The 18999-nt window shown below is 37.4% G+C and overlaps 1 protein-coding gene across 1 annotated transcript in view; it reads left to right on the forward strand.

The window, feature by feature from the left end:
• Positions 1-18999, forward strand: part of LOC124770032 (trans-1,2-dihydrobenzene-1,2-diol dehydrogenase-like) — a gene marked incomplete at its 5' end in the record, with an annotated part of 105538 nt that overhangs the window by 62851 nt on the left and 23688 nt on the right. The window contains 2 exon segments of the mRNA XM_047249170.1: positions 3291-3540; positions 15812-15959. Of these exon segments, the coding sequence (XP_047105126.1) occupies positions 3291-3540; positions 15812-15959 (398 nt within the window).

An 18999-nucleotide genomic window follows, 5' to 3' on the forward strand; every position in this document is an offset into this window, starting at 1 on the left:
TTTAAGACATTCCTCGGAACACCATACTTACTAACTTTTCATCATTCCATCCCCCTCGCCCCCCACGAATTTTGCAATCATCAGGAAATTATTTATAAAAGTAAAAATCTCTTCCCCTGTTCCTTTCTCTGACCCTGCAGACCCTCAGCCTGCCTATATAATACTAAATTATCTGCTTGTATTTGAGCAGCAGTTAAAGAACTGACTCGTGGTAATAACATATTAGACCTTCTGGTGACAAACAGACGCGAACTATTTGAAACAGTTAATGCGGAACAGGGAATCGGTGATCATAAAGCGGTTACTGCATCGATGATTTCAGTTTTAAATAGAAATATTAAAAAAGGTAGGAAGATTTTTCTGTTTAGCAAAAGTGCCAAAAGCAGATTTCAGAGTACTTGACAGCTCAACACAAAAGTTTTGTCTCAAGTACAAATAGTGTTGAGGATCAGTGGACAAAGTTCAAAACCATCGTACAATATGCATTAGATGAGTATGTGCCAAGCAAGATCATAAGAGATGGAAAAGAACCACCGTGGTACAACAATCGAGTTAGAAAACTGCTACGGAAGCAAAGGGAAGTTCACAGCAAACATAAACATAGCCAAAGCCTTACAGACAAACAAAAATTACATGAAGAGAAATGTAGTGTGAGGAGGGCTATGTGAGAGGCATTCAGTGAATTCAAAAGTAAAGTTCTATGTACTGACTTGGCAGAAAATCCTAAGAAATTTTGGTTTTATGTCAAAGTGGTAGGTGGATCAAAACAAAATGTCCAGACACTCTGTGACCAAAATGGTACTGAAACAGAGGATGACAGACTAAAGGCCAAAATACTAAATGTCTTTTTTCAAAGCTGTTTCACAGAGGAAGACTGCACTGTAGTTCCTTCTCGAGATTGTTGCACAAATGACAAAATGGTAGATATCAAAATAATGATAGAGGGATAGAAAACCAATTAAAATTGCTCAAAAGAGGAAAGGCCGCTGGACCTGATGGGATACCAGTTCGATTTTACACAAAGTACACGAAGGAACTTGCCCTTCTTGCAGCGGTGTACCGTAGGTCCCTAGAAGAGCGTAGCGTTCCAAAAGATTGGAAAAGGGCACAGCTCATCCCCATTTTCAAGAAGGGACGTTGAACAGATGTTCAGAACTATAGACCTATATCTCTAACGTCAATCAGTTGTAGAATTTTGGAACACGTATTACGTTTGAGTATAATGACTTTTCTGGAGACTAGAAATCTACGCTGTAGGAATCAGCATGGGGTGAAACCCAGCTTGCACTATTCGTCCACGAGACTCAGAGAGCCATAGACATGGGTTCCCAGGTACATGCCGTGTTTCTTGACTTCCCCAAGGTGTTTGATACAGTTCCCCCCAGTCATTTAATAAACAAACTAAGAGCATGTGGACTATCAGACCAATTGTGTGATTGGATTGAAGAGTTCCTAGATAACAGAACGCAGCATGTCATTCTCAATGGAAAGAAGTCTTCTGAAGTAAGAGTGATTGCAGGTGTGCCGCAGGGGAGTGTCATAGGACCGTTGCTATTCACAATATATATAAATGACCTTGTGGATAACATTGGAAGTTCACTGAGGCTTTTTGCGGATGATGCTGTAGTATATCGTGAGGTTGTAACAATGGAAAATTGTACTGAAATGCAGGAGGATCTGCAACAAATTGACGCATGGTGCAGGGAATGGCAATTGAATCTCAATGTAGACAAGTGTAATGTGCTGCGCATACATAGAAAGAAAGATCCTTTATCATTTAGCTACAATATAGCGGGCCAGCAACTGGAAGCAGTTAATTCCATAAATTATGTGGGAGTAGGCATTAGGAGTGATTTAAAATGGAATGACCATATAAAATTAATCATCAGTAAAGCAGATGCCAGACTGAGATTCATTGGAAGAATCCTAAGGAAATGCAATCCGAAAACAAAGGAAGTAGGTTACAGTACACTTGTTTGCCCACTGCTTGAATACTGCTCACCGGTGTGGGATCCGTACCAGATAGGGTTGATAGAAGAGATAGAGAAGATCCAATGGAGAGCAGCGCACTTCGTTACAGGATCATTTAGTAATCGTGAAAGCATTATGGAGATGATACATAAACTCCAGTGGAAGACTCTGCAAGAGAGATGCTCAGTAGCTCAGTACGGGCTTTTGTTGAAGTTTCGAGAACATACCTTCACCGAGGAGTCAAGCAGTATATTGCTCCCTCCTACATATATCTCGCGAAGAGACCATGAGGATACAATCAGAGAGATTAGAGCCCACACAGAGGCATACCAACAATCTTTCTTTCCACGAACAATAGAAGACTGGAATAGAAGGGAGAACCGATAGAGGTACTCAAGGTACCTTCTACCACACACTGTCAGGTGGCTTGCAGAGTATGGATGTAGATGTAGATGTAGCCTGATCCCACAAATGTTGTAAAGTTCAAAGAAAAGAGAAGGAAATAGTAATACAGGCCCATACAAAATCTTGAAATTGGCACTTCCTGTATTTTTTCTTTGCTGCTGCTATTGTCGCCCTTTGTAGCTGTGGACTTTGAACTACTGTTGCAGTCTCCACCAGCATTTCTGTCACCACTTGTAAAGGGTGTGGGTGTGCTCTGGTGGAGGACAGTCAATCGATGACAGTAGAATCCTTTTATTACTTTTCAACAGTTAGTATTTGTAGCTGAAGCCAATATCTGGTGAGGCGCTGAAAGGTGAATATCAACCCATGAGCCTCAATGGTGATAAATAATTTTTTTAGTGATGCTTGGGGGTATTACGAGTAAGTTAAGTACTCTCGTTCTCAGTTACTAGATGAATATGATCTGGGTAATTTTGGGTGCCGTGAGTTATGCTGCCTCAAGACATATAAACAGTTTCTGGCATTAATACTTGGTTTACACCTCTTAATGCGTAGAATGTGACATGAAGTAGTGAAAATTAATTTTTTGTTCCCCCTGGAAGCTGTTAGACAGACAACATGCAACTGGGACTGGCTGATCATTTTAGCCTGGGGGGGGGGGGGGGGGCATAAACATTTTTCATTTTATTAAGTTGCCAAGCTTGGAAATTATCATTTTCTGTTCTTGTGAGTTATAACACTAAGGATGAAAGACTTTTCCATTCCTTCAATAATGGTTCATAAATTGACTAGTTTGTATTAAAACTGCCACACAAAGTTATTGACTGAGATACACTTTCTGTATTTGTTGTTTGTCATATTTTGAAAGTGTATTGTGAAATTAATGATGTTAATCAATTAATATTACTCTTCAGGTTGAAGGAGCTTGGTGGTGGAACTATACTTGATCTAGGAGTTTACTGCCTGCAGCTAGCTGTGCTCGTATTTGGTCCTGTGAATCCGACACACATTGTTGCTTTGGGACATTTAAATGAGTTTGGATGTGATGAGAGCATGGCATGTGTTTTAAAGTATGAAGGTGGTAAAACAGCTGTTCTGAGCACAAATGCCCGTGTACTTCTTCCAAATGAAGCATATATAATTGGGACTAAAGGAAGTATAAAAGTAAGTAACATAAATGTCGTGTTTCGTTTATCATTCATTTATTCTTTCACATAATTTGTTCCGTAAATCCCACATGAAGGAGAGCCTTCAGGGATGTGAAACTAGTCAACTTACACAGGAGCAATCACTGCTCCCTGTTTCTGCAAAGTACACTAACAACAAGTTATGTCTGGCACTAATCTGTTCAAACGGTTAATTACGTCTTGACTACTTTATGTATGTATGTATGTAAAGAGAAATTCGGCTACCTCAGAAGAAGGAAAAAAAAAGCACTGCTTCTCCCTCCTAACACTTTTCTCCATATTAGCAAAGCCAGGATGTGTCTGTTAAAAGTATTAGTGATATGTGCAGTTTACATTCCCAAGTCCAAGTATTCTGATAATTTGTGGAAGGAGTGCATAATTTTTATTTTTAAATATTTGGGGATTTTTTTTAATTTCCCACCTGATGACCACTAGCAGCCTGTTACAGACTGTTGAACCAGAGCATAAAACTCCATTCTGAACACTGAAGAGGGATGTGTAGTCTATATGGAAATTATTTGTACTTCTGATATTGTTGTTGTGAATTGCTGAGTTATCTTAAATTCTCTCTTGTTACTCACTACAAATGCCATATACTGAATGCAAGAAGTGTTAGAAAGTGTTCCAATGTTCGAGTAGTGTGTATCTAAGGCAGAACATGGAACCAACCCATTATTCACCTAGTGGGATGTGGGAAACTGCCTAAAAACCACATACAGGGTGGCCGGCACTCCAACCATTTATCGTCGATGTGGTGAGTGGATTCAATCTGTGGCCAGCATACCTCCCCACTTTAACATGTGTGTCTACCCAGGCGGGCCCCATTATGAGTATGTATATTTACTGACATGTAAGTGTAAGCATCCCTAGTTCCCTGAAGAGGTTTCTGCGAGATGACAGGTTGTCAACTTCAGACCCACAGTGCCCCCTAATACAGAGTAAAACTATGCGTGTTATGTTAGCAAGGCTAGTTTTTCGTGCTGTCAGTGTTTATATCATATCTCCTAAACTATGTGTCATACAATGATATAGTATTGCAGGTATGTTCAGAGGTATATGTGGATACTGTGTGCAAAATATGTTGTGAACATAGTTAATAGTAAAGAAGTAGTGAATTAAAGCATTATGCCCCATACTGAAGTTTGATGGCATGGACAGGACAAATGCAGTAAGCGATAAACGTTTTTCTTTTCATCATTTTGTGGGGAAGTGTCAGTGAGAAAAAGTTTCATGAACATTTGAAGTTGTTTGTTAAGTCTATTGACAGTCACTAGGTGCCCTCATTCCCAAATACCAGATGAATATAGTCTGCGCATTTGCGCACCATGAGCTATGTTCCCTCGAAGTACTACAGTGTAAAATTTGCAAATGGCTGTGGTGAAAGCTGTATGTTTTATATAGCATGGGTATGTCTCGAACACCATTGTAGAATGCCAGCTGTTACCTCAAATGCTTCTTCATGATGGATTGTTGTCTTACTATTTTGTTTTGGTGGTCCAGATCCTCGTGCTACTGCTGTGCTTGAACATCCAGCTCTTCTGGGCTTCGTTCTGTGTTGCAGGGTATGCTAAAGGAAAGTTTTTAACTTCGACTCTGAGCTATGAAATGACTTTGAATGAACTCTTGTGTAACTCTTCCATATTTTGACGTTTGTTACTTTCATTAATGTATATTACAGTAGCTCAAATAGGCTATGTGGCGATGCAAGGGGTACCAAATTTGTCATAAAAGTCCATAAATTACTCAACTGATAGTATTTTTTAGTACAGGTATTTCGTTCATTCCAAGCAAGTATCAATTCGTGATGTCATCATGCAGACACAAGTTGACAGTAATCTGAATCCGTTTTAGCAGACCAATAGTTTCTTTCACGGGATAAAATTTTATTGATTATGAAATAAAAGTTCTTGAAGTTTATTTAGAATAGGAAATGTTTAATTAGTAATTGCATGCCATAATTGATCTGTTTAATATAAAGGTGCTTTGATTTTTGTATTCATGTAAAAAGTGTGAAGTTATGTGTGGCTTTTGCTCTTAGATGAGTTACCACTTAGAGTGCTAAAAGTGCATGTGTACAGTTCACTGACCTGTGTGGTGAATTTCATTTTGTGAGTTTGAGGCGAACAGAGACAAATCCAGTTTCATTTAGACCTTACTTGCGATAGACACATCACATTATTACAAAACGTTGTTTAGCTTATCAGAGAAAATTGAAACCTGCGCACTCGATTTGAAACACGTTACACACTAGTGCGTGATTGAGCTTTCCATTAAATTGTTTATAATGATTGCAAATGTGCTTGGACTTAATGCACGAAGTTTGAAATTACTTTTCGAGACAAATACTGATTTTTGATAAAAACGAACTGAAAATTTATTCAAAATATTGAGGTTCTGTTTTAATTAGGACACATATCACCTTGTTGATCAAGTTGCTTAGCAACACTGTAATGCAAATCAATTCATTCGTTAGAATGATTTGCGACGTAATAAGTCCCATTACACATTCAAACTGTTACACGGAATTTGCTGATCGAATGAGAGTATAAGAGTGTTCTTTTCCAGAAATGCCAATAAACCAGCAGTTTAAAAAGTTAAATTACCAACTGTTGTGTAACTTCATTGATATTGCATTTCACTGATGAACACCGTTCTTATTGATAAATGGACATTAATTGCAAGTAGATTCTGGATACTCACCAACACTGCCAAGCAGCAGTTCACATCACAACCAGTAATAAATGTCAATATAACTGAATGGGCATTACTTCATTAAAACAGAGCAATCAGCTTCCAATTCTAGAATAAACTTTCAGGTGGAATTATTAAAATCTTGTGGAATTGTAATAAGGTTTATCTGAAAACTTCTATCATACATTATTATTTCACATTAACTGGACAGATTGTTAATTGGAAATGAATTCACCCACAACAGATTGTCTCACGCCACTACTAAACTTTTATCGTGACTCTTAACGAGAGATCTCAAGAAGCCAGGATCAAGAGTGTCGGTAGATGCTGTGCATTTGCTGCCAATGTACCTTGACCCTCCAGTAGTATCTGTACCAAAATAAAGCAGTGCAGACAGTCTCTAATTTTGTCTTACACACTGTTTCTGCCTATTTCCTCTACTGCAATGCTCTTTTGCTGGGATGATTCTTCAAAGTGGACCAGGATACTTGCTAAAACATCCTGATACACTACAGTATATGTGCAGTTTCTAACTGTAACACTTGTCTTAGTATGTTAGACCTGTAACATAAAGTATGCCTCTTAATGAGTAGATTATTGTAGCATTTTAAGTTTGGTCAATAACTATTTTGAATTACTGAAAATAATTTTTTTTTTGCCCATGGAAGCCATTACATTGGAAACATGCAACTTGAGTAGGGCTCGCCTGTTTGGGGTTTGTGGCTTAGTAATATAGATTGTTACTCACCATATAGTTGAATGTTCTTAATAAGCATTTTCTTTCCTATTCTGCTTGCAAATAAAGCAAAAGAAAAATACTGATGTTATGCCTGTGTATGAGCCTTAATTTCTCATATCTCGTCTTTGTGGTCCATATGTTAAATGTACATTGGGGGGCAGTAGAATTGTTATGCAGTCTGCCGCAGTTGCCGGTTCCATAAAGTTTCTCAATATTGATTCTAATTCAGAACATCTCCTTACCTCCATGGATTGCCATTTGAGTTCACAAGGCAGCTGTGAAGTACTTGTGTGTTGGTTGAAACTACCTGTAATAAATCTAGTAGCCCAGCTCTGAATTTCATCAATGTCTTCCTTTAATCGAATTTCATCAATGTCTTCCTGTAATCCGACCCGGGTTATCCTAAACACTTGAGCCATACTCAAGAATGGATACTACACAGTCTATACACAGTCTTCTTTATAGATGAGCTACACTTTCCTTAAGATCTTCCAGTAAATTGAAGTCAAACGTTTGCCGTCTCCACTACCGACCTTATATGCTTATTCTATTTTGTATCACTTTCCGACATTACGTGTAAATATTTAATTAACATGCCAGCATCAAGCAGTGCACCACTAATATTATATTTGAGCATTACAATATAATTTTCCCTATTCATCTGCATTAACTTACATTTTTGTGCATTTAAAGAAAGCTGCCATTCATCACGTCAAATAGAAATTCTGTCTAAAGAATCCTGTATCCTTCTACAGTCACTCACTTTGACACCTTACCATACACCACAGCATCATCAGCAAACAATGGCAGATTGATGCCCACCCTGTCCGCCAAATCGTTTCCTGAGGCACTCCTGAAAGCACACTTGTCTCTGATGAACACTCGCCATCCAGGACTCTGTACTGGGTTCTATTACTTAACAAGTTTTCGAGCCACTCGCATGTCTGGGAACCTATTCCACATACTCTGTTGCTAAGACGCTGCTTCATCCAGGTTTGGTGAAGACCTTTAAAGCAATACTATTTCAATTTCCTTAGCAGAACTGTATAATTTTACACAATCAGAGACCTTGACAAGATCACAGAAAATTGCCAACAGGGTAATTTTTATTGTTTAGTTCTTCTAGAATTGAGTAACGTAGATCCTACATTGACTTCTCGTTACAGTTGCCTTTATTAAAATCAAACTGAGCCATTAAAAGGCTGTTCTTGGCAAGATGGTTCATTAATCTTATGTTAGCTATCTTCTCAAATTTTTGATAACACAGGAAGGATGGAGACTGGCTTATAATTAGAAATCTGTTGTCTAGCTCAGCTTTTGCATGTTGTCCAGTCTTTCAAGAAATATGTCTTGGCCTCCTCCACAGCATGAATTCTGAAAACATAGGTCATGTGAAACTCAACTCACTTTTCTCATGACACACTGAAACCCACAGATCAAGGCAGTCAGGTGCATGTAGTATTCCTCAATTTATGAAAAGCACCGGGCTCAGTATCACATGTGTAATAATTATAGAAATTACTATTGTATGTGTTTCCAGTGAAATTTGTGACTTGTTTGAGAATTGTTTGGTAGGGAGGACACAGCAAGTTATTTTGGATGGAGTGCTATTGACAGATGAAGTAACTTTTTGTGTGCCCCAGGAAAGTGTGTTGGGATCCTTGTTCGTGTCATGTATTACTGACCTTGTGGACAACATTAACAGTAACTACATACTTCTCACTTCAGAAATGTAAAATTGTGCTCTTCACAAAAGGAAAATGTCTAATACCCTATGAATATTGTATACTAAGTCACAGTTATATTTATTTATTTATTGTTCTGTGGGACCAAATTAAGGAGAAATCTCCATGGTCATGGAACGAGTCAATACATGAAATTATAACATATTAGAAACAGATAAAATTAAATATAAAAAAACATATTCAGGTGACAAGTCGTAAGTTTAAATAAAGAAAATCAACAATTTAACACTGGAATTTGCTTAATTTTTTAGCTCTTCCAGGAACTCCTCGACAGAATAGAAGGAGTGAGCCATGAGGAAACTCTTCAGTTTAGACTTAAAAGAGTTTGAGGTACTGCTAAGATTTTTGAGTTCTTGTGGTAGCTTATTGAAAATGGATGCAGCAGAATACTGCACTCCTTTCTGCACAAGAGTCAAGGAGATTCCACATGCAGATTGGATTTCTGCCTAGTATTAACTGAGTGAAAGCTGCTAACTCTTGGGAATAGGCTAATATTGCTAACAACAAACGACATTAAAGAAAATATATACTGTGAGGGCAATGTCAGAATTCCCTGACTACTGAATAGGGGTCGACAAGAGGTTCTCGAACTTACACCACATATAGCTCGAACAGCCCGTTTTTGAGCCAAAATACCCTTTTTAAATCAGAAGAATTACCTCAAAAAATAATGCCATATGTCATAAGCGTATGAAAATATGTGAAGTAGACTACTTTTCGTGTTGAAGTGTCACTTATTTCAGATACTATTCTAATGGTAAATAAAGCAGCATTTAGTTTCTGAACAAGATCCTGGACATGGGCTTTCCGCAACAGCTTACTATCTATCTGAACGCCTAGGAACTTGAACTGTTCCGTCTCACTTATAATACGCCCATTCTGTCTGATCTAAATATTGGTTCTTGTTGAATTGTGAGTTAGAAACTGTAAAAACTGAGTCTTACTGTGATTTAGCATCAGATTATTAAAATGTATTCAGTCAAGTCATAGAAATACCTGGGTGTGATAATTTGTGAGGGTATGAAATGGAATGGTCACATAGGCTTGGTCTTAAGTAAAGCTGGCAGCAGACTGTAATTCATTACTAGAAATTTGTGGAAATACAAGGACTACAAAGGAGACTGCGTACAAAACATTCGTGCAATCCATCGTAAAAAAATTGCTTAAGTATGTCAGACCCATGCCAAATAGCACTAATGGGGTGTAGAATAGATACAAAGAAGGACAGCAAGAATAGTCACAGGTTTGGTCAACCCTTTGGAGAGTGTCAAAGATTCTGAAAGAACTGAACTTGTAGACTCTTGAATATAGACACAAACTATCCTGTGAAAACTTACTTAGAACATTTCTAAAATCAACTTTATTGAAGTAATGTATTACAATCCCCTCAGTATCTTTCCCATAGTTACAAAGAGAATATTAAAATAATTACAACATGCACAGAATGCACAGAAACATTCAAGCAATCATTCTTTCTGTGATCCATATGTGAATGAAATGGGAGGAAACCTAAATCACTTGCACAATGGAACATACCTTCTGTCACACACTTCACAGTGGTTTCCAGAGTATGGATGTAGATGTAGACTTTTTGGCTGGTTACAGAGATAATTCAAGGGTGGTTCTACCAAGTCAGCACAGTATGCTAGTACTTTGGCTGGGATAACCTTACAGCCAGAGGAGTCATTACTTTTAGCGACCTAATGATTTTTTTGATGTCTCTAACAGGTCAGTTGGCAAAACATATGTCTGATGATGAAATATACATTGCCTGTCTAAGTAAGAATATTAGCTTTGATTTCAATAGATTGTTTTTAGTGTCCATGTTCTCAGCTGATATTAGGAAGAATTTGTAGAATTTAGTAGCCAATTTCATGTTATCTGTTTCATTGCTACTGTTACCTGTAAGTTAAACATCATTTGTTCAGTTTGTTCCATATGTAATAATGCTCCAATTTTTCTTGACTTGTTCTTGGAATTTTGAATATTTCATGCATGGCTTTGGCCTTTTGGGTGACATGCTGAATAACTTTGTGGTATTGTTAACAGTACATTTTTAAGTTGTGATATGAGCTGCTTCTTTGTATTAAATGAAGCTCTCTCTTTTTAGTGAAAGATATTTTGATACCAGATGTTAGCTGCACTTTCTCTTGGCTTCCTGTGTAAATATCCCTGGCCAATTGCAAAAGAAAACTGTATTCATAACACTGTAAGAATATTTTTAGGGCAGAATTGAATTCCTGGATCAAATGACCTATGGAAATACAGCTAGGTGACATTTTCAACAACAAACTAAATTTTGATGGGTACACACACTGTCATTTTCAGGCAACTGTCAAAATGTTGGTGGTTGTTGAAGATGTCACCCAGCTAGATTGCCATAAGCTTCCTAGCAGTATAAAACTGTGCACTGGACTGGCACTCAAACCTGTGACCTTTGCCTTTCACAAACAAGTGTTCTATCGACTGAGCTACCTGAGCAAGATTCATGATCTGCACCCACAGCTTTCACTTCTACCAGTCCCTGTCTCCTGCCTTCCAAACTTCAAATTAGTTTTTCTGCATACCTTGCAGAAATAACGCTCAAAAGAGAAAGGATGTTGTGGAGAAATGGCTTAGCCCGTAGCCTGGGTGATTGTTTCCAGAATAAAATTTTGACTGTGCAGCAGAGTGTGCAATACTTCGAAACTTCCTGTTGGCAAGGTAAGAGATGTTGTACTGTTGGAAGTGAAGTGTGAGGGTGGGTCGTGAATTGTGCTTGGATAGCTCAGTCAGTGGAGCACTTACCCACAAAAACCAAAGGTCCCAGGTTAGACTCCCACTACATTACACACTTTCAGTCTGTTTTATTGCTGTCGTTTGAACCTCATGGTTAGATAAATCATTTATTATGGGGTTCACATCTATTTAATTAAAGACAACTTGATTTAGAAATAACTTATTGACTGCTGTTATAGTATGTCTTTCTACTCTTGTTGGGAATGTTGAAATCTATATTGAAATCTCCAGTTAAATCATTTCTCAGTTGTTTCTACTAAGTGTTACTAGTACTGTCTCTAATTGCTTAATGAAGTTGAAAACATTTACTGTTGGAGGCCTACAGGTTGTCAGAATCGTTACAGTACATGTTTCCATGTTAATGACATTGCAGTTGTAACACAATAATTATAAAAAGTGTGCTATTAAAGATTGATTTACGTTATTTATATCATATTTTGTATTCAGAGTTGGGAGAGTGCAATAATTTTAAGCATGATAGTGCTGAAATTTAGCATTGTAAGTGATGCTTTACTGCCCTGTCCTATGCTGGATTGTGCTGAATGCTCTGTGAATTTCATCAAAAAAGTTTGATCATGCCTTGAGAACAAAACTATGATGATTATATTTGTCCACGACACCTAGAATGATCTTACCAACATGCATGCCCAGCATCATAGCTTACATGACACAACGAAGTTTACAATGGAAAATGAGACCCACAAAAGTGTGAGCTTCCTACATATTAAAACTATAAATGCTAAGCAACAGCAAAATTCAGAATCCATCATAAAGATACAAGAACAGATGTCATTAGCCATAATAATTCCTGTCGCCTAAATATGCACAAAAATACATACTTTCATTCCATGCTGCATCAAATTATCTATTGTCATTTCTTTAGAAATCTGTGAAATAGAGGAAGAATTGGGAGTTTTGCACAGGGAGCTTAAAACAATGGTTTTAAATGGCAAATAATACAATGTATGCAGATAAATTAAAGAAAAGCAGAGCAAGAACCGATACAGAAACTACCATGACTAAAGACAAGTTATAATGATGAAATTAAATATGTCTCGGTGTCATATATTGTTAAAATCTTGAATAAAACTGTGTGGTAAAAATAAATAAATAAAAATAAAGGAGCATACTCAGATTCATGTGTCACACAAACAGCAAAGTTGACCCCTTGTCAAGGCCTGGAATTTATAAAATGAATTGTGATAGTTTCCAGAAATTTTATACAGGTCAGACAGGATAGAATTTTGGCACTAGATACAAAGAACACTCCATGTTGACTGACAGCAGTAAGTCTGCAATGGCAACACATTCAAAAGAGACTGGCAACACTATTTCAGAGGCCACCAAGCCCGTACAGTTCTACATGAAATCAGGAAAGGAAGGGTTATGGAGGAGATAGAAATTTACCGTCATACTAAAAGGGAGAATTAGTTGGGCAGTGGTGACTGTCTGTCAGTACATCTTTGAAAAACTTTTTACTGGCAGATAGCCAGTGGCAAATTAATACGGCATTAGGTACGAGTAATATGGCAAGTTATGGTTTTATATATATACACACACGTGCCACCGTGGCAGTAGTTATTTTAAAATGTTAACATACATAGAATGTAGGTCTCATGTGGTGTTTAAGAATGTATGAGTATTCACTGGAATGTGACTAACAGTCAAAATCAGCTGATAGTGATTCAGATAACAATAATTACGTAACAGCCAAGGTGGAAAATGGAACTGCCCTTCAATAAATTTGTAGCTTCGTGTTAAAGAAGAATACTCTTTTTTATGTACTTCTTAATGAGTTGTAGCTGTTTTATTTTCAATTTTCAGGGTCTTTTTTATTATTTTTTGCGACATCTCAGTTTATTAGAGCTGGAAGAAATGTTAGTAATACCAAATTTGCCACTTTCATCTTTGAAATAAATAATTTCTGCCTCGTATAATTTAGTCTATAGTTCATATAGTTTCTTTTCTTTTTATTTTTTCTTCAAGTACTCTGGTGCCACTGTAGTATAAATTAATGTACATACTAGCCACACAGATGATTGAGAGATTGATGAATGTATGATGGGATAAAAGAAACTGTTGACCTAATTAAGAGCATCAAAAGTTTAAATATGGAAGGTGACTGAAAATTGATGGTAATAAAACAAACAGAAGGAAAAAGAGCAGGAATTGGGGAAAAGGAATTTAAGAGGCAGCCACCTCATAGAATTTTGCAAAGAGCCTAATTTAAACCTTGCTAACACTTGTTTAACAACCATCAAAGAAAGTTGTATACCTGGAAGAGACATAGAGACTCCAGAATGTTTCAGATAGATTGTTGAGTTGTGTATGAAAAGTAATGAGACTGACAACATCTGAGCGATCTGGCAATACTTGCTCATCCCTTCCAGATGCTCAGTCCGAGTTACAGCTCCCTGCAAGCACATGATTTTTGGCAGCATCATCAGTGAGATTGTGTTTTTGTTTTGTATTATGAAAATGGAACAGTAGAATTTAGAGCAATGCTATGCCATCATGTTTTGCGTTAAACTTGGCGAATTCACAAATGTGCCTTTCAAAAGTTGAAACAGGCCTGTGGGGAATACTCCTCATCAAGAATACAAGTTCTTTGCTGCCACAAATCATTTTCGAAAGGCTGAGAACACGTTGAAGGTAAACCTCGCGTAGGGAGACCTTCTATTAAAAAAAAAAAAAAAAAAAATGTTGAACGTGTGCATGCGCTTGTGAGAGCACACCTATGTTTAACAAGAAGGATAATGGGTGACATCAGATTTTGACCAAAGTTTTGCACATGCAAAAGCTTTGTGCCAAAAAGGTGCCAAAGAACTTCACAACTGAGCAGAAGGACAATTGCGAAAATGTGTGCGTTGATCATCGTGAGAGGATTGTCAGTGACCACAAATGGTTCAGTCTTGTGATCACGGTGATCAGTCCTGGATTTTTGAGTACAATCTTGGCACAAAGCACCAAAGTGAGAAGTGGCACACTGTGACATCTGCTCGAGTGAAAAAAGTTCAAATAATCAAATCAAAGATCAGAGCAATGCTGATTTGCTTTTTTGACAGTAGGGTTAACATGCCTAAAGAATTTGTTCCTCTAGAACAAACTGTCAACCAAGTGTTTTACAAAGATGTCCTTAAAAAACTCGAAAAAAGGGTGAATAGCGGGAGAGCAGATATTGCAGACAAGTGGATGCTGCACCATGACAATGCCCCATGTCACATGGCCTCTTTCACTGTGGAATTTTTGACCTCAAAAGGCATTCCTATTGTCCCACAACCCCCTGAGACTTTTTTCTTTTCCCAAAACTGTCTTAAAAGGACGTCATTTTGAGACTCTGGAGAACATTCAAAGAATGTGACCGACATGTTAAAGGCCTACCATTTAAAGCCTTTCAGCACTGCTACCAAGACTGGGAACAATGATTCCGCTGCCAAAGGGAACTGCTTTGAAGGGGACAGTATTGTTATTTGAAAAAAATAAAAACTTTGGTACATAAAAAAATCACTTATCACTTTTCTCACACCTTTGTATATTGGTAAGATAGTGATTCTGAAACCAGAATTCAAATGGCAAAACATTTCCAGGTGCAGGTATGAACTCTGACCATATTTTATTGTTTATGAACTGCAGATTAAAGATGAAGGAACTTCAGAAATTAAGGGAATGAGACCTGGATAAAATGGGAGAACTAGAAGTTGGTTAGAGTTCCAGATGGAGTGAGTGGTAATGATTTACTGAAATAGGGGAGGTCAATAAATAGAACATGAATGGGTAGCTTCAAGAGATGAAACAGTGAAGCCAGCAGACAATCAAGAAGGCAGACAGATAAGGTCGAGAAGAAGTTCTTGGATAACATACATAATATTGAATTTATTTACAAAAGAAGGAAGTAGAAAATTACAGCAGATGATGCAGGCAAAATGGAATACAGATGCCTGAAAAAACAAGAATGAGAGAAAATGCAAAATGGCAAAGTTGGATTGGCTAGAGGAGAAATGTAAAGCTGTAGAAATGTGCGAGACTATGGGAAAGGTAGATGTCAGTATTACTTAAGAATGTCTTTACTATTGCTGTCCTCTTCAATAATCTGTGCATAGGAGCTCTGGCTTTCATTAAATCCATCATTTCTTTTATCTTGAATGTACACTTCTTGCTTTAAATTGGTATATAATGCATTATTATATTGTACTTATTGTGGACACCTTACTAGAGCTAATCATTAATGTTTGATCATGAAAGTAGAAATGTAGTATAACTTCTACAGATCATTTAAAACTGCATGTTTATTTCAGATACCAAACTTTTGGTGCCCTACAAGTTTGGCAACACCAGAGAAGACATGTGATTTCATACTACCAACAGCATCAAAGTCATTTAATTTTGTAAATAGTGCAGGTCTACGCTATGAAGCTATGGAAGTTCGCCGTTGCTTGAGGGAAGGTAAGATGAGTTTCAGAAGCTACGTTTGAAAATTTGTAATATTCTAGTGCATTTAAAATACACATTTTTAGATATTCTGTTTTGAAATTTTGTAACTGTCGTGTGCATTTAAGATACTTCTAGAGCTAAAGACATATTTTGTTTGTGTATACTCTTGTCACAAGATTTTTAGATTTGTTCACATCTGTCATATTGTTAGCATAGAGTATCAGTGAACACATTAAATTTGATGAAAGAGGTTAACTAGCATATGCTCACATATATTATTTTTCAGCTAGACCAGTTTCTACTATATGTCGTTCTCAATAGACTAGAAATTTCTTAGCCAATGGCTACATGAGTATGTAGTAGGATCACACATCCCCTCACATTTCCTATTACATGCTGATGCAGCTGTTGGGCAAGTAGGGATGTGGATTATTGAAAATGACGTAAGAGTAGAAGCTAGTGAGGCCAAAAGCAGTATATGTGAGTTGACTGTTAACATTTGTAGTCAGCATTTTTAGACATCAAGAAATACGTTTCCCATGTGCATGCCTGTCACAATATTTTGTGTAAAGTTTTCCATCTCACTTAACACTTAATATGAATATTTTACCAGTGGTGGGGTTCACATGTTACGTAGGCCAGTAGGATCAGGAAGCAGGGTGAATAAATACCATGAAGTACATCATCGAGCTTAAGATATGGTGGCTGGACAGACAATGGAAGAAGTAAAAGTTATATGTAACAATATAATGAAAAGGATAGTTGCTACTCACCATATAGCAGATATGCTGAGTCGCAGAAAGGCATGACAAAAAGACTGTCAGGAAGTTAGCTTTTGGTTAACAAGGCCTTTGTCAAACACACACACACAAACACACACATGCAAATGCAAGTCCCACACAGTTTTGTGTGTGTGTGTGTGTTTGTGTTTGTGTGTGTGTGTGTGTGTGTGTGTGTGTGTGTGTGTTTACAAAGGTTTTCTCTGCTGCATATTGAGCAGTAATTATACCTTTCATTATATTGTTATAAGCATGTGTGCTATTGCAACATAGAATGCCAGTTCTGTGAGAGTTTCCATTGTGGAATAATGTTATCTGTAAGTTAGCTGTTTGACACACACCAATTTCAGATTGAGCAGGAAATAGTTACCAGTTATGACGTATAAGAAGTATCACGAGCAAAAGTTTTGACAGTTTGGTTTACTATCTTATGTCCACCGTCATAGACATCTAAACAAAAGAAATTTTTATTACAGCGGTAAGGAGAAAATGTGGTATGTTACAGGAGAGTGTTGAAGGTCAGATGGATTGAGTGAGGAATTACACATCTTGAATGAATAAATGAGAAAAATTACCAGTTGAGAGAATGAATTGTTGGACACAAGACTCTTTGTTTAGAATTGTGGCTAATGAGATGGTGGAAGGAAAGGAGTTCTAGATTTGAGGCAGATCATTGAGCATCTAAGGCATGGTAATCATGCTAAAATGAAGAGACTATCTGGCAAGTGACAGGAATGGAGAACTTCATCGAATAAACCTAATGGTTGATGCCTGAAACAACAGTGCTTTCTCTAGGTACAGACTGGTTTGGCTCCTGTTCATGTGCAACTGAAAACTGCCTTCAGTTTGGTCAAACAGCTGGAAACATACTGATCAGTGTGTTGGTTGGAATATCTGAGGTACAAACCTTCTGTCGCTCACACCAACCCCTTCGTCTCCAGAAATGGTAGATTTGCAGAGTACTTGCCTACTTGAGTGTACATTACATATGAATATCAGGTCTATGTAACGTGCAGAAAAGTCATTTTGGAGGAGGGGACTGCTTTGTTATTTATCTTCATCACCCACAAGCACTATCTGAAACTGGCAACGTACGTGAGCCATTGTGGTCCCACTTTTGCTGTTGTAAATTGTCCAACTTATGGTACTAACTAAAAGAAGGTGCACAGTTATAGAGGTAAGGGGTGTAAATACATGGGATAAGAAGACAACTTACTCTCAACATGTGTGCCAAAGAAACTCGTGGGAGAAGCGTTTTCAGTTTGTATTACAGACAGAGTGGAACTAATAATAAGTTGTGGTTCTCCTTGGAGCAAAAGGTGCCTTTTGTCCAAGTTCTCTTTCAGATTATTGACAAAGAAGATCCAGATGGCCAACCTCGATCCTAATGTGTATACAGCATCATTCACCAAAAGTGCCAGAATATTTCGAATTTTATAAAGGAATGGTGGAACATATAATAGTTACTACAAAAGTTACCTAAAGCCTGAAATAAACTGCTGTGTGATTTTTGCGACATATTTAAATGTTTACTAATGGAACTTGTTACACAGAATGTGTGGCAAATAGGAATGACTTTGCATGTAAAGTCATTTGCACATGACAAGATGTTATTACAGATAGATTGAAAGTTATGGGTAGACTCGACAAACTACCAAACTCATATGAAAAAGCAATTGAAGGCTTTATAGGAAACCAAGACCAAACTATAGTAATTAAAGAAATCCATAGTCTCCATTAGTTCAATGACAAAAGTGCAGCTTTAAAACAAAAGTTCTGTGAAATCATTGTGACGGCTTTACGAAAAAAGTATGTTGCATATGGGGTTCAGAAAACTTTCATTTTTAAAAGCATTGGGAAATTAAAACCCATGTCCCTCTTGTGGCCAGGATGTGGTGGACATAAAAGGAAGAAGCTCCTATGTGGACAAATAACACTATACACTTTATTAGGAATAGCATAAATAAAGGTACTTTCATAACCACACAGCCTGCCAAAGAATTAATCATTGAAAAACACAAAGAACTTCTGAATGTAGTGTGCACTGCTTCAGTCTGATAGTTTTGCTAATTAATGACACTTCTAAATTGGGCATCAATCGTGAATCACAGTTATAGTCTATGTACAGACATGCCACAAGCTGGATTTCTGTCCAGTATTCACACTTTTTCTACAATAGTTTGATACTGAATCCGAAGGCAGCAGTCTACAAACCTGTGATCAATGAGGGACAGGTTCTCGGTTGCCCAGCTGGCCGCTCTGGAGGATAGCAA

This window comes from Schistocerca piceifrons, unplaced genomic scaffold (assembly GCF_021461385.2).
Source record: "Schistocerca piceifrons isolate TAMUIC-IGC-003096 unplaced genomic scaffold, iqSchPice1.1 HiC_scaffold_726, whole genome shotgun sequence".
Taxonomy (NCBI): domain Eukaryota; kingdom Metazoa; phylum Arthropoda; class Insecta; order Orthoptera; family Acrididae; genus Schistocerca; species Schistocerca piceifrons.